General features: G+C 45.7%; 1 protein-coding gene across 1 annotated transcript in view; it reads right to left on the bottom strand.

Moving 5' to 3' along the window:
* NPEPPS (aminopeptidase puromycin sensitive) overlaps positions 1–23,309 on the bottom strand; it is a 47,678-nt gene that overhangs the window by 23,205 nt on the left and 1,164 nt on the right. The window contains exons 2-5 of the mRNA XM_082297581.1: positions 14,955–15,039; positions 7,284–7,361; positions 6,306–6,427; positions 1,788–1,895 (exon numbers count right to left, since the gene is read on the bottom strand). Coding sequence (XP_082153707.1) covers positions 1,788–1,895; positions 6,306–6,427; positions 7,284–7,361; positions 14,955–15,039 — 393 coding nt within the window. The remainder of the gene's footprint in view (positions 1–1,787; positions 1,896–6,305; positions 6,428–7,283; positions 7,362–14,954; positions 15,040–23,309) is intronic.

The raw sequence follows: 23,309 nt of genomic DNA, 5'->3' as shown, positions 1-23,309 counted from the left end.
CATCCTTTTGCTTCAAGTCTATAAATCTCTGTCAATTAAGCCAGACCTAGTCTCTTCCAGGGTTGGAAATCAAAGCCTCCTTTAATTGCAGGAGTTTCTTCTCCTCTGTCTCCCACAGGGGTTGAAACATCGAGCCAGCTCTGAGGAGCCAAAAGATGAGGGGGGTTTGGTTGGTTTTTTTTGCCCCAGTGTTGGTTGCTTACAACAAAAGGAACTTTGGAGGCTGGGGAATGCTTGGATTGAAGCAGCAGCATCCAGGTGTAATTCCCAGAGAAAGGTGAAGGCATCTGTTCCCCCCAGAAACTTGGAAAATCCAGGTTTTTAGCACTAAATGGAATTTCTTTCTGGATTTCGCTCCTGCTGCCCCACAGCAGCTTTGGGGCTCCAAAACATGAATTTTCTCACCCAAATGCTGGTTTGTACAACACAGAGAACTTCAGAAACCGTGGGGTATTTGGATTCAAGCATCTCTTTGCAGGGATTTGGGAAGAGGAAGCTCAGGTCTAATTCCCAGAAAAACCTGAAGCCCTTTGTTTCCAGCAGAAGCTCTGAAAATTCAGGTTTTTATCACGATAAGGAATTTCTTTATGGATTTCACTCCTGCTGCCTCACAGAATTCCACATCCAAACTTCCGATCAGAATTCCGGGAGAACCTCAAATCTCAATTTCAAATCAAAACTTCCAATTAGCCAAAGTGGGAGGGAAAGTCCTGATTTGGACAGCCCCAAAAGCCAGGCCAGAGCAGCTTTAGGGCTCCAAAATCCTGAATTTTCTGCCCAAAAGTTGATTTCCTACAACAGAAGGAACTTCAGAGCCTGTGGAGTATTTGGATTCAAGCACCTTTTTCCTTTGGGAAAAGCAAGGTCAGGTCTAATTCCCAGAGAAAGCTGAAATTCTTTGTTACCAGAAGCTCTGAAAATCCAGGTTTTTAGCACTAAGTGGAATTTCTTTATGGATTTCACTCCTGCTGCCTCACAGATATCTTTATCCCCACTAAAATGAGTTAAATCTCAAACCATTCAGGCAGTTGCTCCTGATTTACCCAAAATAACTCACAAGTTACTGCTCCGAGCAACTTTTCAGCTCCAGGACTGGAAGGATTTGGGATAAAACCCCTCAGGAAGATCGTGCCTGCTCCAAAGCAGGAGCTGGAGTAACTATTCCCTCCTTGTGGTTAAAATGAAAGGGATTTAGGGTTTTCAAGCAGTTCCCCTCGTGGCTCAAGTGCCCCATCCCAGCTGGAGGTGTGTTTTTATGGGAATATTTTGATGATATTTAAGTTATATCCCATTAGGAACTAAAGAGCATCAATCCCATCCCAGCAAGGCACCGCCTCAAAGCCTGACACAAAAACCTCGTGGGTCAGGGCCAGGCCAGACTTTATTTATTTATAAATAAATAAAACCTATTTTTAAACTGACTCTTTGCCAGCAAGAAATCACCTAAAAACACCCACAGGCAGCAAGCTAAAAATGCTCATTTGTGTTTATCTGTGACAGAGGCACCTCTGCTGCCACATTTTATCCCAGGTCTGGACAGAAACCCAGAGAGGAAAACTCACAAAGGATTTTTTCCCTCTTAATCAAGCAGCATATAAGCCAAGATTAATGATTATTTTATTTATTTAAAACCACCAGGTTTGTCCAACCTGTTCAGGTTTTGTGCTGGCACCTGACCTCAAATTTTGTGTTTTTCTTGCAGATTGTATTCCCAGCTCTGGCATCAAGGCACATCATTAATTATCAATGCTTTAATTAAAACATTTATTGGCACATCAAGGACTTACCATATTTGACAAAGCTACTCTGTCTTTGGGAACCACCAAAGAAATATCAAATGTTGCTTTAATAGCAGGCTCATCCCAGCAAGGGAAAGCTCTGCGAGCATCAGTAGCCTGAAATAAAGAGCATTAAATAAATCAATCACAGGAGGTTGTGGCGAGCAAACACAGAAATTCAGCTTATTTACAGCAAGAAACAGGTGAGTCGTGCTTCAGCCTCCTCGCTGACACTCCTGACCTCTGCATTAGAGCTTTTTACTCTTATTTCACTCCTAATTTAAGGAAAAAAAGCAGCTGAAAAGGCCTCAGTGCTCAGCTGGAATTGCCCAAATTTAGCAGAGTCGCGACAGGAGCAAAGCTCAGTCACGTGGGAGCACCGAGGGCAGCCAGGCGTGCACACAGCACCCCAGATTTGTCAGCCAGCAGCAGAGAGCACCCCAAAAAACTGCTCAGTTTGTGCTGGGGGGAGAGCCCTGGGGTTTATGGAACCCATGGAATGGGAAGGCAGCGAGAAATGCCCCGGTTCTGGGCGGGGTTTTGGGAACGGGGCCGGGATCTGGCTGGCACTGGGATGGCCTTAAAGGCTGAGAGAAAGGCTCAGGGTCCCCATTGAAGGGGCAGTGAATGCACTTTATACAGGGAGTTTAAATAAAAAGGTGTTCTTGGAGATTTCAGCTGCTGTAGGGAAGAGGATGAAGGCCACAGCAGTGTGAGGAAGTTGCCAGGTCCAGGGTTTACTGACCTTGGAGCTGGGAGGTAAAGGGTAATAAGGAAATGAGGAATAAAACTGAAAAAATGAGGAATGAAACCCCGAAAAAACAAGGAAAAACCCTCCAAAAACAAGAAACCTCCCCCCCCCCCCCCCAACAAGGAATAAACCCCAAAAAACAAGGAATAAACCCCAAAAAACAAGGAAAAACGCCCAAAAAACAAGAAACCTTCCCCCCCTCCCAAACAAGGAATAAACCCCAAAAAACAAGGAAAAACCCCCAAAAAACAAGAAACCTTCCCCCCCTCCCAAACAAGGAATAAACCCCAAAAAACAAGGAAAAACCCCCAAAAAACAAGAAACCTTCCCCCCCTCCCAAACAAGGAATAAACCCCAAAAAACAAGGAATAAACCCCAAAAAACAAGGAAAAACCCCCAAAAAACAAGAAACCTTCCCCCCCTCCCAACAAGGAATAAACCCCAAAAAACAAGGAATAAACCCCAAAAAACAAGAAACCTTCCCCCCCTCCCAACAAGGAATAAACCCCAAAAAACAAGGAAAAACCCCCAAAAAACAAGGAACCTTCCCCCCCTCCCAACAAGGAATAAACCCCAAAAAACAAGGAAAAACCCCCAAAAAACAAGGAACCTTCCCCCCCTCCCAACAAGGAATAAACCCCAAAAAACAAGGAAAAACCCCCAAAAAACAAGGAACCTTCCCCCCCTCCCAAACAAGGAATAAACCCCAAAAAACAAGGAAAAACCCTCCAAAAACAAGAAACCTCCCTCCCCTCCCAACAAGGAATAAACCCCAAAACACAAGGAAAAACCCCCAAAAAACAAGAAACCTTCCCCCCCTCCCAACAAGGAATAAACCTCAAAAAACAAGGAAAAACCCCCAAAAAACAAGGAATAAAACCCCAGAAACAAGGAAGAACCCCCAAAAAACAAGGAGAAAACACCAAAACCAAGGAGAACACCAAAAACTGGGTAAAAAACCCAAAACCAAGGGAAAAAACCTCCTAACACAAGGGAAAAAAAAACAAAGCCAAGGAATAAAACCCCCAAGAAACAAGAGAAAAAACAAAAAAAAACCACAAGGGAAAAAAAACAAGGAAAAAAAAAAACCCAAAACCAGGAAAAACTCCAAAACCAAGGAAAAACCCCAAAAAACAAGGGGGGAAAAAAAGCCCAAAAACAAGGAATAAACACCAAAAACCAAGGGGAAAAAAACGCAAAAATAAGGAATAGACACCAAAAACCAAGGAAAAAAACCCCAAAAACAAGGACTAAACCCCCCAAAACCAAGGAATAAGCACCAAAAACCAAGGAAAAACCCCCTCGAAAAAACAAGGAATAAACACCAAAAACCAAGAAAAAATCCCCAAAAACCAAGGAAAAAACCCCAAAAACCAAGGAAAAAACCCCAAAAACCAAGGAAAAAACCCCAAAAACCAAGGAAAAAAACCCCCCAAAACAAGGAAAAAAACCCCCCAAAACAAGGAAAAAAACCCCCAAAAAATAAGGAAAAAAACCCCCAAAAAACAAGGAAATAACCCCAAAAAAACAAGGGAAAAAAAACAAAAAAAAAACCCTGGAAAAAAAAACCCAAAAAAACCCGGAAAAAAACCCCAAAAAACAAGGAAAAAAAACCCCAAAACCCAAGGGAAAAAAACCCCAAAACCCAAGGGAAACCCCCCACAAAAAATAAGGAAACCCCCCCCCAAAAAAACAAGGAAAACCCCCCCAAAATACAAGGAAAAACAAACCCAAAAAACAAGGAAAAAAACCCCAAAAGCAAGGAAAAAAACCCCAAAAGCAAGGAAAAAAACCCCAAAAGCAAGGAAAAAAACCCCAAAAGCAAGGAAAAAAACCCCAAAAACAAGGAAAAAAACCCCAAAACCCAAGGAAAAAAAAAAAAACAAAAACAAGGAAAAACAAACCCAAAAAAACAAGGAAAAAAACCCCAAAAACCAAGGAAAAAAAAACAAAAAACAAGGAAAGAAACCCCAAAAAACAAGGAAAAACCCCAAAAACAAGGAAAAAAACCCCAAAAACAAGGAAAAAAAACCCCAAAAACAAGAAAAAAAACCCCAAAAACAAGAAAAAAAACCCCAAAAAACACGGAAAAGAATCCCAAAAAACAAGGAAAAAAACCCCAAAACCCAAGGAAAAAAACCCCCCAAAACCAAGGAAAAACAAACCCAAAAAAACAAGGGAAAAAACTCCAAAAAACAAGGAAAAACAAACCCCAAAAAACAAGGAAAAAACCCCCAAAAAACAAGGAAAAAAAACCCCCAAAAAAACAAGGAAAAAAAAAACCCAAGGAAAAAAAAAAAAAAAAAACAAAAACCAAGGGAAAAAACCCCAAAACCAAGGAAAAACCCCCAAAAACCAAGGAAAAAAAACCCAAAACCCCCAAAAACCTAGGAAAAAAACCCACAACCCAAGGAAAACCCCCCCCCCAAAAAAATAAGGAAATCCCCCCCAAAATACAAGGAAAAACAAACCCAAAAAAACAAGGAAAAAAACCCCAAAAAACAAGGAAAAAAACCCCAAAACCCAAGGAAAAAAAAAACAAAAACCAAGGAAAAATCCCCAAAACCCAAGGAAAAAAAAATCAAAACCCAAGGAAAAAAACCCCAAAAACCAAGGAAAAAAAACCCCAAGAAGCAAGAGAAAAAAATCCCAAAACCCAAGGAAAAAACCCCAAAAACCAAGGAAAAACCCCCCAAAAACAAGGAAAAAAAACCCCAAGAAGCAAGAGAAAAAAATCCCAAAACCCAAGGAAAAAACCCCCAAAACCAAGGAAAAAAACCCAAAAAACCAAGGAAAAAAAACCAAAAAACCAAGGAAAAAAACCCCAAAAAACCAAGGAAAAAAACCCAAAAAACCAAGGAAAAAAACCCAAAAACCAAGGAAAAAAACCCAAAAACCAAGGAAAAAAAACCCCAAAAAACCAAGGAAAAAAACCCAAAAAACCAAGGGAAAAAACCCAAAAAACCAAGGGAAAAAACCCAAAAAACCAAGGGAAAAAACCCAAAAAACCAAGGGAAAAAACCCAAAAAACCAAGGGAAAAAACCCAAAAAACAAGGAAAAAACCCCAAAAAACCAAGGAAAAAACCCAAAAAACCAAGGAAAAAAACCCAAAAAACCAAGGAAAAAACCCAAAAAACAAGGAAAAAACCCCAAAAAACAAGGAAAAAAACCCAAAAAACAAGGAAAAAACCCAAAAAACCAAGGAAAAAACCCCAAAAAACCAAGGAAAAAACCCCAAAAAACAAGGAAAAAAACCCAAAAAACAAGGAAAAAAACCCAAAAAACCAAGGAAAAAAACCCAAAAAACCAAGGAAAAAACCCCAAAAAACAAGGAAAAAACCCCAAAAAACAAGGAAAAAACCCAAAAAACCAAGGAAAAAAACCCAAAAAACCAAGGAAAAAACCCAAAACCCAAGGAAAAAAACCCCAAAAAACCAAGGAAAAAAACCCAAAAAACCAAGGAAAAAAACCCAAAAAAAAGGAAAAACCCCAAACCCAAGGAAAAACCCCAAAATCATGGATTTGGGAGCGTGAGTAGAGCAGAGGCAGATCCAGATCTCCCTGGGCAGCAGCAAGAGCAGCCCTGAGCTCATTCACCTGCAGCCGTTTCAGCGCTCCCCACACTGGGGCCAAGGAGTGGAAAAAACAATGTGGATTTTTAAAAACTTGATACAGAGGGTCCAGCTCAAGGAAGGAAGCTGAGCCTTTGCCTCTTGCAAGCATAAATCTTATTTAGAAATCAAGATAAAAAGGGAAATAAAAGCAGAGGCCGTACCTCGAACTGAGTGACCGCAGCGTAGCGCGTGTCTCCGGTGGGGGTGGTGTATTTACTCCGGTAAAATCCTTTCATTTTGTCGTTCAGCTCCCCTACAAAGTCTATCTTTAGTGTCCCTGTCCCTGCAACACAAACACACAGGTCCCTGGGATTGGCAGGTGACCAAAACAAAAAATCCTGGATTTGGGGTGGATTTCAATCCCGAAACGGAGCAAATCCCAGAAGGTTGGCGGGTTCTCCCACAGGGTTTTAGGGTTCTTTTAAACACAGAGCAATGACCAGGAGGGAGTCACCTTAAAACCTCCATCCTCCAAGCCTTACCTTGGAGCAAAGTTTGCAAAATTCATGGGATATAAGGAATAATGGCATCCTATGGAATCCTCAAAGCCAAGATGGAGCTCTGGCCATGCTCAAAGCCCTTAATCAGGCTCAGGATTAATTCTGCCCTCGGTGTCTCAGTGCAAAAAGGGAAACCTGAGCTTGGCGGCCAAGATCCCACAGGATTCCAGCTCCATCATCATCCCCACTATCTCTAACTGGTGTTTATCCAGATGAAATTTAAAAAAAAAAAAAAAAAATCCAGATGAAATAAAGTTTTATCCAAAGTGAAGAGCTGAGTTTTGACCGAGGGGTTTCCTCAGAGCTGGAGCAGCTTCGGAAGAATCCGAAGGTGGATGGTGAGGAAAAACCCTGAGGTAATTCCAGGTAATTCCAGGAGCTCCCTCTGCCCCCAGAGGGGTCACAGGAATAGCTCCTGCCTCCCACCAGCAGGGAAACCATTGCTCAGGGGTTGGAGGCAAACATCACCATCAATCAGACAACATCTGCAATTCCAGAGGTTCCCAAAGTGACCCGGAGTGGACAGACTCCCACATCCACTGTGGACAATTCCAGGGAAGAAACTGCTGTCCCACTCCAGCCTTTCCAAGTGCAAACCCCTCAAACACAGGCAGCAGGAAGCAGGGGAATGGCTCTTACCTTTCTGCAGGGTGCTGGGAAAGGACAGAGTGACCTTTTCATCCTCATTTTGATAGTTGAACCCTGTGGCGTGAATCTCTGGAATGGGAAACACAGCACCGGGGTCAGAACCATGCCTGGAGAGGGGTTTGTGCTCGGGAACTCTTCAAATTGAACCCCAAAGCAGCTGAACTCAACGTGCAGAATCAATTCTGAGTGATTAAACATGAGGAACCAGAGGAACAAACTGGTGGTGGGAATTCCAGGGCAGGGAAAGCTCCTGCAGCACCCAGGAATGAAAGTTGCACTGAGAAATGCTGCAGGAAGAACGGGAGCTGTGCCCCAGGAATGTTGGGAGCAGCTGCTGCACTCCTGACAAACGGTGAAATACAGCCCCAAACTTCTCCTCACTACAGAACACGGCAGCAGGATTCGTGTTAATTATCCCAATCAGGATGCTTAGGATTTATTCACCTGATCTGTGGCTCTCGCTTCGAAAAGCTCATTAATCTCCACAGCACGGGTGGGGGTTTACTTGGATTTAACCACAAAATAAAACCAACAGTGTCGATTTTATTTCAGAAATGGCTCCAGAAGCAGGGCCCTACCTCAGGGTTCCTGCCCTGCTCAGCCTGAGGATCCCAAAGCCACCCGAAAATGAGGTAGTTTGGTATTTACATAGCACAGGAACTATTTGTGGATGCAAACATCCAAACTATGAGGCCAGGCTGGAGAGACAGGGCTGGGAATCTGTGCAGGGATTAAACTGTCCTGGAGCTTTGGCAGAGCCAGGAGGGAGCACCTGGTGCTGCTTCTCCCTTCCCAACTCATCAAATCCTGCTTGCTGCCTCCAAGGGGATGCAGATTTGTTGTCCTTCAGCCAAAAAAAACTCTGGAATAACCCCACAAGACCTCACTTTGCAAGTTCTGCTTCCTCCACGCTCAACCACTGCTGCAACCTTTAAGAAACTATCATTTAAGAACTTTAAATCTGCTCCAAAACAAGACATCACCATCTTCCACTGCCAAACTCGGCAAGCCCGGACACAAACCATGCACTTTTCATCCCGAAACAAAAACGTGCCACTCAACCAACCCCTCGAATGACAAAAGCTGGTCTGAAACAACAATTTTAGTCACAAAAGGACTCGTTTTCCACGCTCAGGTATCACTCCAAGTGTTCGGTTTCAGCCCCAGCACACTCCAGGGTGCTCGGCTGAGCTGCTCCACACGTGACAAATGTGATTTTATTGTGGTGAAATTTCAAGTGCTGTTTATTCTGGAGTGGTGTGATTTCAGCTTTAAGCCTGAGTTAATTCCAACCTCTGCTCAATGCAAGAGCTGCAGGAATGAATTAGGTTTAACTACAGGTTTCACAGAGCTCTGCTCGGTGTTTAATCTGAGTTAACCACCGTGGTGGGCCGCGGAAGGCAGAGAGGCTCGAATGAAACAGCAAAAAACACAATGCAGAAATAATTTTCTTTAAAAAAAAATCTCTCCAGGATCAATTTTAGGCTCTCCTGATCAGTGCTGAGGAGTTCCAAGACTTTAAAAATCAACTGTAGCGGGGATGAGTGAGAGCAGTGAAGCAGAATCCATGCCAAGGACACGCAGCTGCCACCAAACACCGGGCAACCAGCACCAAAAATAAAGGTTGGGCTTCTCTTCCTATCACCCTGGGGATACTGAGGCAGAAAAGGAGACAGGAGAGGAAGGTTTTAACAAGAAATCCCAAAGGAAAGGCACCAATCTGGAACTGGGCTTCCGGCAGGGAGGAGCTGAGTGCTGACTCCATCGGAGCCCATGGATTTTGACCCCAACTATTTCCAGAGTCCAACAAAGCAACGTGGGTGACCCTGCTCAGAGAGGGGCTGGACACCTGTCGGGAATTTATTTATCCAGGAGGAATAAACCACGCTGAGCCTGTGGTCAGAGGGTAACTGAACACCTGAGAGAGGCCGATAAGGATCAGCCCAGGAATGCAGCAACGCTCCCCCCACAGATCTTCAAAAAAGCCACAAAACATTTTTATCTTTTTACAGCTTCTGATGGCAACGATCTGATCCTGGAGACAAACAACAGAGTAGGACCTGAGGATCAGAGTTCCAGCCTCCTGAAACCGAGGAATACATAGGAATGTGCCTTATGTGGAGCTTCTGCCAAAGGCTGACAACGGATATCGAGTTTCTTCCTCCTCCTCTCCCAAATGTGAGGTTCTCTAAACGTGTTTGAATTTGTGGATCTGTTCCTTTGGAAGTTTTAACTCAGAGGTGAACATCACCAGGCCTGGAAGACGAAACCCCAAAACCTTCAGGGTTTTCTAAAGCTCAGAGCAGCTCCTCACATATCAAACCCCAAAACAACAGGACATAAACCAAAGATCCCAAGTTACTTTTTTTGTTTTGTTTAAACTCCTCACTCAGTGCCAATAATTTAATCCAGAGCAAAAGAACCATGGAAAACCGTCAACAATGCTTTTTGTTGGAGTTGAAGGGAGCTGCTTCTAACAAAGATGTGATTGCAGCAAAAGGCTGTCTGAATTCCTAACGCTGGAATACAAAAGCTCCTGAAGAGAACAGCCCGGTTTTGGCAGCCTACAAACTTTGGAGAGTTTGGCACTGCAAGGTTGCAAGTTAATCACTTGCACATTAGTGCACAGCCTGGGCTGAGTCGCAGGAGGAAAGAAAAAGCTGCTGGTGGCTCCCATGAGTTTAGGAGAAAGAAAAAGAAAGGGATGTGAGAAGTGGGAGCACCTGAAATCCTACAACAGCATTTGGAATAAATCACAGCCCCTGCACAGGGCATTTCCTGCAAGGGCCCAGTGACCAGAGGGATCCATCCGTGAATGATCCCAAGTTCTGTTACACCCTCACAGAGGTGGCTCCCAGCCAGGGGCTTTAAGCAGTGCCTGGATCCCAAGCCAAGACCAAGCTGAGAGCAAACCATGGAATTTTTTCAAGGAACCCTCGTTCTGTGGTGTGGAGAAGTCACAGGCAATTAAGGCATGGTGGCTTAATGACCCTGCATTCCCAAGGGAGCTGTGCCCCCTTGGCTTCTCTGGAAATGAAACACATTCCTTAAACCATCCCTGTGCTGACCCAGCACACCCCATTCCTGGGAAGGCTGAAGTTTCCGAGCCTTTCCATGAGTTCCACTGTAAAATCCTACAGGAATCAGAAGTACCTCACCTACCAGAGATTCCCAGCTGGGAATAAGGGAATAACCCAGCCCAGCCCTCCTTAAAGCCCTGCATTAAAACTCTGTCCCTTTGAGTCCTCCCCTTTAAAAAATAAAAGGATGGAGTTGAGCTCTTCCACAACTAAGAAAAGGTTCACAAAGGGGCTGAAACAACCCCAGAGAGCCACAGGCAGTGGTTGTTTTTCCCACCTGGCCCCAGGTGGGAATTCCTGTTCCCATTCCCTTCCTTCCACTGGCGTTCCTGTGGAACCATCATGAGCAGGAAGAGGATTTGTCTCAAAAAATGTTGTTTTTTTTTTTTTAATTTTCCCCTTTAGAGGCAGCTTCCTGATCCACTTGGCTGCTCAACAGTGCGAGCAGGAATGCCAGGAGAGGGGTGAGAGCGGGGACAGGCACTGCTGTTCCTGCCCACAGAGCAGAATGTCACGACTGTCACGACATAGGGGTGGCTCCCAGGCCTGGGGAAACACAGCTCAGATACTCCAGAAGTATTTTGATATTTTTGGGAGTTTGTTTGGTTGATTTGGTTTGGGTTTTGGGGGTTTTTTGGTCGGTTTGGGTTTTTTGGGGTTTTTTTTTTGGGTTTGTTTCTTATTTTAAACCCCAGCTGAAACTCTGGTCTAACATCCAGGCATGGCCCCATCACAGTGGGAAGGAAAAGACCCAAATAATGAATTCTGGCCTTAAAAACCTCTTTGACGTTGAAGTACAACCCAAAGTTCATTTGTCCTGCTATACAATCATCACCACAGCTGCTGGGATTTCCCATGGGAAGCTGCCAACTGTTCCCCTCCAAGAATCCCTGGATTTAAGAAACTCCTTTAGATCCCCCAGGATCTGAGGAGATTCCAAGCTGAAGAACCAAATTCACTGATTCCATCACGATTTCCCAGCTGCTCGGGAGAGAGGGAGATTCACAGGAAGCTCCAACTCCTTCGCACTCCCCAAGGATGAAACTCAATCCCTTAAAAAATGGAACCAACTTGTCTCGGGAATGTCTTTGCAGCTCTTCCTTTGGGCTGAGCCAAGGCATCCATCTGGACAAGTGCACACCTCAGTGCTAAAATTCCACTGTCAGTGTTAAAAAAAACCTAGCTCAGGGAGGGAAAAAAAAATCCCAATGACTCGTTCTGATCGGTGGGAGGAGCCAGTTTTAACTTCAGCCATGGAAAACTCTTGTGTTTTGAGCAGCTTTGTTCCATTACAGCATTCCTGGCACACACAGAGCGAATCCACAGCCCTCCCTGACAATCTCTGCACTGGTATTGTGAGGAAACTGAGGAATTTTCTGCTCCCCAGCAATTAATCTCTGCTGGTTTTGTTACTCATTCCTTACTGCTGTGGATTACACAGCAAAATTCTTCACTCTGACTTTAAAGTTACAGGGATCCTCCCTCAGCTTCCTGTCAAATATTGGGCAATAATCTGATTTCCCTGCAAATCTGCATTAAAATTCCAAAGGCCAAGTCCTACCCTCTGCTGTATCCACCAGGAGAAAGGGGAGTGCAGGGGGACAAGGAGCTCTAGCCACGATCTGCTGGCAGTCAGGACTAACAGGGATTTTGGGGTGAAAAACCCAATTATTCTGCACAGAAGTCACCAGATCAGTTCCTTAAACAAAGACAGGGATCTGTTAAAACAAGATCTCTTTCCACAGCTGCTTTTCAGGCTCGAAAGGGGATAAACGACCAATTATCTTTTATCTTTAGACGAGGGTGAGACAAATTCTTCCCAACAGAGCTAAGGGGTAACAATTCCTTCCAAACCACCAACTTCTCCCTCTTTTTCAGGCATCCAGGAATGAAATCCCAGCGACCTGGCCGATGTTACCGTGGGTTGCCTGGGCTGTATTTCACGCTCCGTTTTGGAGAGCAGTTATACAATTACCATCCCGAAGCTGTGCACAATAGAAGCATTAGCCAGAGCCTGACTCGATCTCTATCAACAGGTGCCAGCAAACGCCCTGCCAATTCCATGCAATTTTCCTTCCAAAGCCATTACGCTCCTTGGCACATTCCCAAAACCCCGAGAGAGGTTTTAACCCCGTGGAGCCTGGGAGTGATTATGGTGATTAATTCTTTTTATATTTTTTTAACTTTTAAACTTTTTTTAACAAAAAATGTTTAAATTTTAAAATATTTTTATATTAATGGCAACAAAGCTACACCTCGAGTGTTTATGTATCATAATCGTGTTTATGTATCCTAAACACTCGAGGTGTGGTTTTGTTGTAATTAATATAAAAAATACTTTTAAAAATTTCTAGTTTGTGAGTGCCAGAGTGCTGCACTCATACTCCTGTGTGTCCAGAGTGCCACATCCAAGGATATCCCAAAAATCAGTGTGAATTTAAGCCACAAAACTCATTTTCAGTATATTTGGGTTTAAATCTCTACTAAACTCAGCTCTAACACTTCGCAGCTACAGCAGTCCCTCTCTATTTTGGGTAGTTTTTCTGATTTGAGTGGTAAGAAACTTCACTCCCAGGTGCTTCTTCCCTTTCTTTTCCTTTCCTCCGTGACAAAATGTGGGATTCCCGGGAGGCTGTGCCCGTGGCAGGGCAGTGGCTGGAACAGATGCTCTCTGCTCTTACTACCACTCCTTATCTCCTCATGACTCAGGAGGAGAAATAGCTCCGGGTGTGTTTAGCAACCACCCAGCTCCCGATGGCAGCGGGCACAGGGTGCCAGGGGACAGCCCCGAGGTGCCAGGGGACAGCCCCGAGGTGCCAGGGGACAGTTTTCCATTCTTTCCCTATCGGAACGGGGTTGGCCTCGCTCCAGGATCCTTGGCCATTCCCTTCCCTGCCGGCACTTCCTGAGCTGAGCTCTGCTTTTCCACACACGCCCTCTTCCCAAAGCTGCTTCCTCAGGACACAGCTCCTCACCTCAGCTGCACTCTTCCCCCCCCCCCCCCAAAAAAAAATCCTCTGGGTGCTTAAAAATAATTTAAAAAAAAAAGATCAAACCCGTTTAAATGCAAAGACTCGGTGCAGATATTCTGCTTGGAATCATGGAATTCCAGAGCCCTTTGGGGTGGAAAGGACCTTAAAATCCCACCCATTGCCACCTCCTGCCATGGGCAGGGACATCTTCCACCATCCTGGATTGCTCCAAGCCTCATCCAGCCTGGCCTTGGACACTGCCAGGGATCCAGGGGCAGCCTCAGCTTCTCTGTGCCAGGGTCTCACCATCCTCACAGGGAGGAACTTTTCCCCCCCAAATCCCCTCCTGAGTCCATTTCTCCATCTGTAGAAGTGGAGTGACACTACAGGGATCTGTAAAGTGGCATCATGGAATGGTTTGGGTGGGAAGGGACCTTAAAGCCCATCCAGTGCCACCCGTGCCATGGGCAGGGACACCTCCCACCATCCCAGGGTGCTCCCAGCCCTGGCCACTTCCCTGTACAAATCTGTGGGATAACACCACTGCAACAGAACCGAAATGATCCCTACAAAACCCACTCCAGAAATCCACATTTCATTTCTTCTTCGGGTGTCCAAACACAGCCCTTTCTTCCACCTTTATCCAGCTACTGCATAAATAGCAACGTTTAAACCTACCCAAAGAACACCTTCCTCCCGTCCATCACCAAAATCATTCCATTAATCCCTAACCACGCATTTAACGAAGCGTTTCGTGGCATCACCGTGGTGTTTTCCTCATGGAAAGGGACATTTCCCTTGTGGAAAGGGAAGCCCTGCAGAAGCTTTTTGTTCTCTGAAGGGCTTCAGCAGCAGTTGGACCAAAGAACTGCTGGGCTTGAAAGAGCAGAGGCTCCCTGAGAACCCCAGGAAGGCTCTGCCCACTGTGAGACCACGGCTGCTCCACGGAGCTTGTTTTCCACACCTCCTTCATTTCATGCTTCAGCTGCTAAAGGCCTTTTTGTGTTTGCTAATCCCCTCCAAATATAATTGGGGAAGTCAACGACTGCAGCTGAGTGTTACAAATTTCTCCAGTAACTTCCATTCCTCCAGCAACTTCCAGCCCTTCACAGAGCCAGACCCCACCCCGGTCTCCTCCACACTATCACCTTTTTCCACGCTGTCCAACACTCAGAACATCCTGCTAAAGGCCCATGAAGTGTTTTCTGTGCTCTCCAAATCCTCCCCCGTGAGTATTTCCTACTGCAGGCCGTTATGGATGCATTCCTCATCTGAGCCCTGTCATGGATTTTGTCGATATTCCCAAATCCACAGGTACAGGTGATGTTCTTAGAAGTTTATATAATATCCAGATAAAAAAAAATAACATCAAACCAGCCCAGCATCCTCTGCCTATATCCCTCAGGCACGATGGAGGAGAAGGTGAAGGAATTTCTTTACCATAACACAACTGGCAGTGATGAAAGCGAGCATGGAAGCGAGATAAGGAATTCTGTGCTTCCGGGGGCGGGGCTGAGCTTATCAAACCATGACATCACTTTGTAATCAGAGCTCTTGGGCCGCTGGCAGCAGCTCCCAGAGGCACAAACGAAACCAACCGTGGCTCCTACCTTCATCTCCTTCTGGGGCGTAGGACGCGGTGATGATGTCGATGTCAGCACAGTTCATCACAATTTGGTTGGTTGCATTTTTCACCTGGAAGAGAAACTCCATCAGCATCAGGAAGAAATGGGAATTCCCACCTCCCATCCATCTAAAAAGCCCCTCCAGCATCAGCTGTTTGAAGGAGAATTGGGTGCTCGGGATGGTGAAGAAGAACGAGGCGTTCCAGCGCTGCTCCCGCACGTCCCGGGGCGTGAACGGTGCTCAGCCACTCATCTCCACTGAATCACTGAAGGGAGTGAACCACAGGGTAAAAAACGGGGCTGAACACTTCACAATGGGGCCCTTGTGCAGGCCTGGGGAATCCAAACCCAGTAAAAATGGACACTGAGCCCATCAGCCTCCTCTGGGCACGGCCTAAGGGAGAGCAGAGCAAAAACATCAGCGCGCAAACGCGGATCTTTGGGAGATGATCACAAACACAACCCCTGTATGTGCTCCCCGCTGTCACAACTCCTCAGCTTAAAAACATCTGCCAGGAGATTCTCCTTCCCATTTTCCTGGGAGCTTCCCTTCTGCCAGCTCTTGGCTCCACACACTTTGCTTTATTTACCAAGTGCCAGCTCCCAGCGTAGGAATAAACCGTGGGGCTGTGCCAGTTCCCTGTTTGAATGCGAGAGCCTGAATACAGAGGAATTCAAATGAAATATAAATTAATTACAAAGGGGTAAAATATTTGGGAGTTAAACCGGGAGTTATTCAGAAATTTACGGCTGAAACCACCAGAATGATCACACTGGATCAAGATGGGAATTCTGCTTGCCCAGGATTTGGTTTCTAGCAGGAGACACCACCAGTTCTTTCAGTAAAGGAGCAAAAATTTCTGTAAGAGCCAACCAGATTAAACCCAGGCACGAAGAAACTGCCTCCTAGCCCAGAGTCAGTTCCTTGAAGCCTAAAGACCTCTATCCCTTTCTTTTTTTCCCCCTTTAAAATGCCCTGTTAACACCTGGACACATCATTCCAGGTATCCATGTCTGAACCAGGAACCCCCTGGAGCTGCCTCCAGCTCTGGGATCTCAGCACAGGAAGGACACGGAGAGAGTCCAGAGGAGGTCACAGAGGTGGATGGAGAGGGATGGAGCAGCTCTGCTGTGAGGAAAGGCTGGGAAAAGTGGGATGGCTCGGCCTGGAGAAGGTTTGCGTCTCCCAGTACCTGAAAGGTGCCTGGAAGAAAGATGAAGGACTATTTGCAAGGGTCAGGACAAGGAGGAATAGGTTTAAACTGCCAGAGGGCAGGGCTGGATGGGATATTGGGAAGGAATTCCTCCCTGTGAGGGTGGGGAGAGGCTGGAATGGATTTCCCAGAGAAGCTGAGGCTGCCCCATCCCTGGAAGTGCCCATTGAAGCAGCCTGGGACAGTGGAAGGAGTCCCTGCTCAAGGCAGGGGTGGGAATGGATGGGATTTAAGCTCCCTTCCAAGCCAAATTCCACCATTCCAAGCCTCTGCGCACCAGGAGCTGGATCTGCTCCACCCCTGTGCGTGCTCAGGCCAGCTCACCTCCCAGGCAGCACAGGAAAGGCAGGGTTTATGATTTTATTTTGTTGATAAAGCCACAATAAAAGGTTCAGGTGTCCCCCCACTTGCCTCCCTGTGCCATCAAGGCCCGGGATGTGAGTGAGAGGAGGAGCTGGGAATAAATCATCAGTGCAGAGCCAGGAATGGCTCCTCAGTCACCTGGGGCAGAAAATTGGAGTCTGCTCATTGATAAGGGAGGATTAAGGAATTTAAATGTGTGGTTTGATAGGTGTTCCCACATCCCTAAGAACGCTCCATCCCCTCATCCAAGGAGAGCCAACCCCACACACCCCCAACCCGGCCAGGAGTTTTTCCCTAACCTCTCTAACCTAACAAATCTGTCTCATTCCCAGTTATGGAATGGGTTTTTAAATAAATATTATGTAAAGGTTTACACTTTCTGAGCAGAGTAACTGCTGGTGCCTCTTCCCAAGTCCTGCTCCCCTGCAGCGGTGTCACACTGAGAGGTGCAGCACCGTCGTTTTCACCACGTTGCCTCTTGATGGGAATTAAAATCAAATTAATTTTAATTAATAAACCCAACCTGACTGTGAAAACATGTTTGCAAAGCACTGAGAGCAAGCCTATCAGTCTAACACAGGGTAGATCTGATGCTTCCAGGAAAGATTTACAACCTGAAATCTACTTTTTTTTTTTTTTTCTCTTTCAATTCTCAGTGCATGAAACTGAAAACTTACAAAGCTCCCCCAAACCCAAAAAAGCAAAGCTCAACAGTTTTCACCACAATACTGGAGCTTGGGGTTTCTCAAGGTTTTCTAAAGCGCAGCAAAATCAGAATGAGAAAAGCTTTTATAAATGTCTAGAGACCTTTATTCAATCTATGAATCCAAATCTCTCTGGATTCGGGGCTGAAGCTGCGTTAAGAGCTGTCCAAATTGCAGACAATGTGAGCTTAACAATGGGCTTGATCTTAAAAAAAAAAACCTCTTCCGAGGACACAACTTTCAGTGGAGCACTGAGCCTGCAAAATAAGAAAGTTTAGGTTTAAGCAGAGACAATCCAGAGGCTCCTTAAACAGGCAATTACCTATTTTTAGATCTTTTTTTCCCTCACTTCCTACCTCTATCAAGCCAGTTTTAGGAGAGTGCGGCGTACTAGGAAATATCTAAAGGGATAAATGAGGCAGGAGGCTAAAAAAAAAGTTCATTCTCCAACTCTTCCCCCCCAAAAATGGGGTGAAATTCACTGTGCAGGCAGGGATTCTGCCTTTAAAGGGACAAAATTCACTGTACAGGCAGGAATTCTGCCTCTAAATCTCCCAAAAAAGGGACAAAATTCACTGTACAGGCAGGAATTCTGCCTCTAAATCTCCCAAAAAAGGGACAAAAGTCACTGTACAGACAGGAATTCTGTATCCAGCTCTCCCAAAATTCACTGTGCAGGCAGGAATTCCGCCTCTAGATCTCCCAAAAAATGGGTGAAATTCACTGTACAGCCAGGGATTCTGTATCTAGATCTCCCCCCCCCCCCCCAAAAAAAAAGGGTGAAATTCACTGTACAGGCAGGAATTCTGCCTCTAAAGGGACAAAACTCACTGTGCAGGCAGAAGGGACAAAACTCACTGTGCAGGCAGGAATTCTGCCTCTAAAGGGACAAAACTCACTGTACAGGCAGGAGTTCTGCCTCTAGATCACTCCCAAAAAAAGGGTGAAATTCACTGTACAGGCAGGAATTCTGGCTGTAGATCCCCCCCCCAAAAAAGGGACAAAATTCACTATACAGGCAAGAATTCTGCCTGTAGATCCCCCCCCCCCAAAAAAGGGACAAAATTCACTGTACAGGCAGGGATTCTGCCTCTAAAGGGACAAAACTCACTGTGCAGGCAGGAATTCTGCCTCTAGATCTCCCCCACAAAAAAAGGGACAAAATTCACTGTACAGGCAGGAATTCTGCCTGCAGTGCCTGGCACCTTCTGAGACTCTCAGGATTTAGTTCAGAGGGGAAAATAAATTTTTCCTGTTGCCACCCAGGCTCCAGCAGGAGATCTCCTCCCTGAGATGCACTGAAGTGCAGACACACCTGTGAGAACAAAAGCAAAGCAGGGGCAGAACCTGCCCCAGCTTAGTTCACTTATGACCCCCTGATGTCACCAGGGACAGCCTGAAAATGAATTGGTGGCTTTTATCCCTCCAAAATGCTTTTTTCTTCCTGTAATGCCACGTTCTAGAAGGCAGAGATTCTGTTCCAGCAGTGATTTTTATGTATTAAAGGCCAAAAAAAAAAGCAGATTTCTGCGTGAGGTATAAGCAGACAGCAAGGGGGACACGTGGGGGTTGTCACCCTGCTTCACCTTGCTCTGGAATATAATAAATATTACAAATATAATAAATTTCCTTTTCAGCAAGAAAAGGTTAATTGAGAGAAGAGCAGTTCTGCACTGCTCAGAAATCGGGTAGACCAAGAGGAATATCTGGAGGAATGCTTCAAGACTGGAAACTTCTGGCTTTTGATGAGTTAAATTGAATACTGAATTAATCAGAATTCAAACACCTGTTTTGAGATCAGCCAGACTCAGGCACCATGAGCAGGGAAGGGAAAGCTCAGCCAGCAGGAGCAAACAGCTGAAATTCCCCCCCCAAAAGTTTTCCATTTGATGGAAGAAGAGCTAAAAATGTTGATTATTTGGCTTTGCCAAACAAGACCCAAAAGTGCTGTAAAGCTTTTGGTTTTCACCGGTGGTCAAAGCAGGGAAGGATTTGATGGAAAAACCTTTTTAAGATATTAGGAGCAGGGATTTGAACACCAGCCTACCTGAAATACAGGATGAGGTGCATCCAAAGGGATCTCCTGGAGTCAAAACTAATTCTCCAGAGCCCAGATAATTCAAATCTTGTCACATGGCTCCAGAGCCCTCTTCTAAAAGCAGCACTACAACAACCATGGGTGTTTTTAGCAATTTGCTCTCTAAAAATAGCCAACTAAATTTACTCCTGGTTGTGTTGCAGGGTGTGTCTTTTTGTAGGAATTCAAACCTTCAATGAGGAGAGGAATAAGGAGATTTATTAACCTGCATCTCCAGCAAATTCTGGTGGCCAAGGAGTAAAATTAACAAGGCCACTGGAAAAATTCCCCTCGTTCCAAAGCACATCCAGCTCCAGAGGTGTCGGATTCACAGGGACGAGTAAACCCCTTTTGTGATCACTGCAAGCACCTCAGCCTTAGGAACTACGGGGCTGAAAGAGCCCTTTTTGAGGGGAGAAGGGTAAAAAAAACCTATTTTTGAGCTGCTGACAGAAGAAGAGCCCTGAAGTGTTGCCTTTGAAGCACCAGACCCTTCAACCTTCCACTCCAGGTTTAATTTTCACGTGCTGGAAACTCAAGTTACAATTGTGGATACCACAGGTATTTATCCTGGACGAGTTCCCCACTCCCCAGGAGCACAAATACTACACCCAGCGAGCTCCATTTCCTCAGGATCACAGACCAGAGTGTCACCATGAACCTTTAACCAGCGTGCAGCAGGATCGCTCTATACATTCCTTAGGCCAGCAGATATTGCATAATTACCCGATAAAAAGCAGCAGACAACCAGTTAAATATTGCTAAATACACCAGGGGACCCCTGAGATCCATTAAAGGCGCTGCAGAAGGTATTTGAAGGAGCCCAGGTTGTAAATTCTTCCGAGATAAGTTGCTCTGTGACAGTTGCTCTGTGACCAAGGAACACCTCGGTGGAGTTTCCAGTCAGGGATGTGAATCACGCCAGGAGACTCTCCAAGGAAGGGAATTTACAGACAGGGAAACACCAGGAAGCTGGGAGACAAGGGTGTCCCTCGCTGGTGTCACACAGGCGATCCCTTGGAGCGTTAAGAAGTTGGATTTGAAAGCCTAAAGCTGGAGGCAGCCATTTGTTTCTGCTGCTGGTCACTCCTGCTGGACAACACCAGGGCCACCCATCCCCTCTTTGTTCCAGCCCTCCCAGGAGCCAAAAGCAGAGTGGGGAAAAAACAAACGAACAAAAAAGTTTGACCCAGGCACTGAGTAATGCAAGTGCCCTGCACTGATAAGCAGGCCCTGAGAGCCAGGGCTGGGATAATTAAACCTCAAACTAACAGAGGAATAATGTAAATGAACCATTTCCACCCCACAATCTTAATTGTGCTCATTGAGAGGCATCCCCACGCCCTCAACAAATCAAGTTTAAATGCTGGAAGATGACATAAGTGGCAGAACAATCACCGGAGTGTGAGCAGGAGACTCTGTTCCAGCTCTGACTCTCCCACAGCCACACTTTGTCCCAGCTGGGACCAAGGGTTCCTTGTGAAATAGTTCATTTAAGGATTTTTTGGGGTTTTCAGCTGTGATAAATGGGAATTATGTACTGTCAGTTTATGTAATTGTTACACAACTGCGCGGACTTCAAAAGTATTCATGTTGCCACAAATTATATTAGTTAAAAATCTGGAATAACCGGTCAAAATTTGAATATATGGGTTACCAGAGCCTTCAGAAGCACAGCTCCAAAAGGGCTGTGCAATTAAACTTAGCAGGAGACAGATTTCAGGATCATTCCTTTATCCAGGAGGGGACAATTCCCTGAGCTGAACACGGCAAGTGCCACAACAAAGCACAAGCAGGTCCCACTCCTTTTCCCAGGCATTGGAATCAGCCTGGTCCCTGCTGCCACTCTTATCTTCTGCATCACCAGAGGTTTTATCCTCTGAAGATTATCTGGAGTTGCCATGCGAGTGCCACATTTATTTATCGTGGCACATAAGCGTTGCAAGTTATTTATAGGTCCTAAAGCCAACACAAGAGTCCTGCCCCAAAGTCGAGGGTGGGACATTTTTTTAGGGCTTGAAAGCCCAAAAATTCTCCACAGAAGGCTGCAAATCCTAACACTGGAGTGAGTAAGAATGATCAAGTGTTTACTTGTAATACCTTGACTAAACATCGCGGCCCGCACTAATTCCACTCTGCTCTTAAAGATGCCAAATAACAAAGCAAACAAAGCACTTTGGAGGCTCTGGAAACTTTTCCTGGTTTTTTGGGGTGGTTTTTTTGGTGTCAAAACCTCAGAACTCACCCCAGAAAGCATCAGCGGTGTAAGCACCTGATGTGGATCACATTATCCAGCTGGGATGCAGCAGAGGAGCTGGCAATTATTATTGATAGGTATTAAAAAAAAACAACAGCTGGATCCTCCAGACGAGGCAGCACGTGGTACTTTCCCCACCCAAAAATCAAAATTTTGTGTTTCAGCACAAACCCACTTTTGCCTCGATGAGTTTACAGCAATTCCAAAGCTCTCAGGTGATGCTGGAAACAGAAATCCCCGGTGAGCTCCATGCCACTGCAGGACAAGGTGCAGGTAGAAAGGGCCAGCAGGTCCTTAATTAAAGTCATTTGACCCCAAAAGAACCCAAATGTCTTATTTTCTAGACCAGCTCGATAAAAATATGCTAACAGCTGTTATTTTTCGTTCATCAAGCCTTGTACAAAAAGCATCCTGTGGGTGAGCTGGTTGTCCCTCTCCCCATCAAGGTGTAGAGCAGTTCCCCCCTCATTTTCTGGGATTTCCCTGTGTTTTGTGCACTGGCAGCCCCAGGAAACCTCTCCAGGTTCCCAACCCTACACAAGCAGGTGAACTCACCCCTGATCCACTTCCCTGCCCTCACTGCCAGGCAGCTGGGAGGGGGCCACCTTGGTTCCCGGTGTTAAAAGTTATCCAAAATAAAGATACATTCTTAGATCTGTTTTAAAAACCTCGCCCTCTGGGTTCGGATTTGCTTTGCTTTTTTTCCCCCCTTCCTCTCGCCTGTGAGAACACCAGAGCAGCTCTCCAGGATGTGAACAAGGGGTTTTTTTTTTTTACAGCCTGGAATCTGTGGGGTCACTGCTTTTCCCCAGCCCATGATCTCGGTGGTGGGGAAGCGCAGGATTCCACAGCTCCAGGTGGGGATCCGCTGCTCCAGGAATTCACCTGGACACAGCAAAAACATCCAAAACCCCTCCAACAGGAGTACAACCTGCAAAGCAACCACCCCTGCCGGGAGAAACCTCTGGCTATTCCTGCATCCAAGAGAAGTTCCCAAGGCTGCTGTTCACCACTCCTCTCCTCAGCAGTGGCTTAAAAAGCCACTGCTCCCCTCCCCCCGAGTGTTATTTTTAACCTGGGTGATTTCAGTGATCCCATTTACAGCCCCACAGCTGGAACAGAGCCGAGGAGCAGCACCCTGGGTGCGAGGACAGGAATAGGTGGCCAGGATTAAGGTGGAAGACATCGGGAATTTCTCAAGCCGGCCTTTTTCAAACCGAAACAACCCCTAAAGGCAGCAGCAGCCCCGAGGCTGGGGCCAAACCCCTGAGCCAGGACCAAATCCGCGAGGAGATTTAGGTTTTCGATATTTCTGTCACATGACACAAAGTTACTCATCTCTGGTTGGGTTCCTCCAGGTCCCCAAAGTCACAAGATTCCCCATCATCTCCAGCCCTGGGCCTTCCCCAGTTCCCACAGACACTCCCCAGGGAAGAACTCGCCCTCCTCGCTACCTGTGCTTCATACCCTGCAAAGGTTTATTGCCTTCTTGCATTTATTACCTCGCTTTAAAACAAGGTTTAACCACCCCCTTCATCAGAGCAAGGCTTAAATCCGCTCACATCTCGAGATTTAAAATCTCCCTCAAATATTTTTAAGCTCTCTCTGTGCGACTAGCTAATTTTCAGGGGAAAAAAAAAAACCGAACCAAAAACCAGTTATCCCTTTATAATTCTGTACCTATCCTCAAATCACAAGGGAAAAAAAAAAAAAAAAAAAAAGACG

Source organism: Coloeus monedula (assembly GCF_965178545.1).
Source record: "Coloeus monedula genome assembly, chromosome: 26".
Taxonomy (NCBI): Eukaryota; Metazoa; Chordata; class Aves; order Passeriformes; family Corvidae; genus Coloeus; species Coloeus monedula.
Note: the sequence above shows the minus strand (reverse complement) of the source record. Positions and strands in the feature narration are given on the sequence as shown.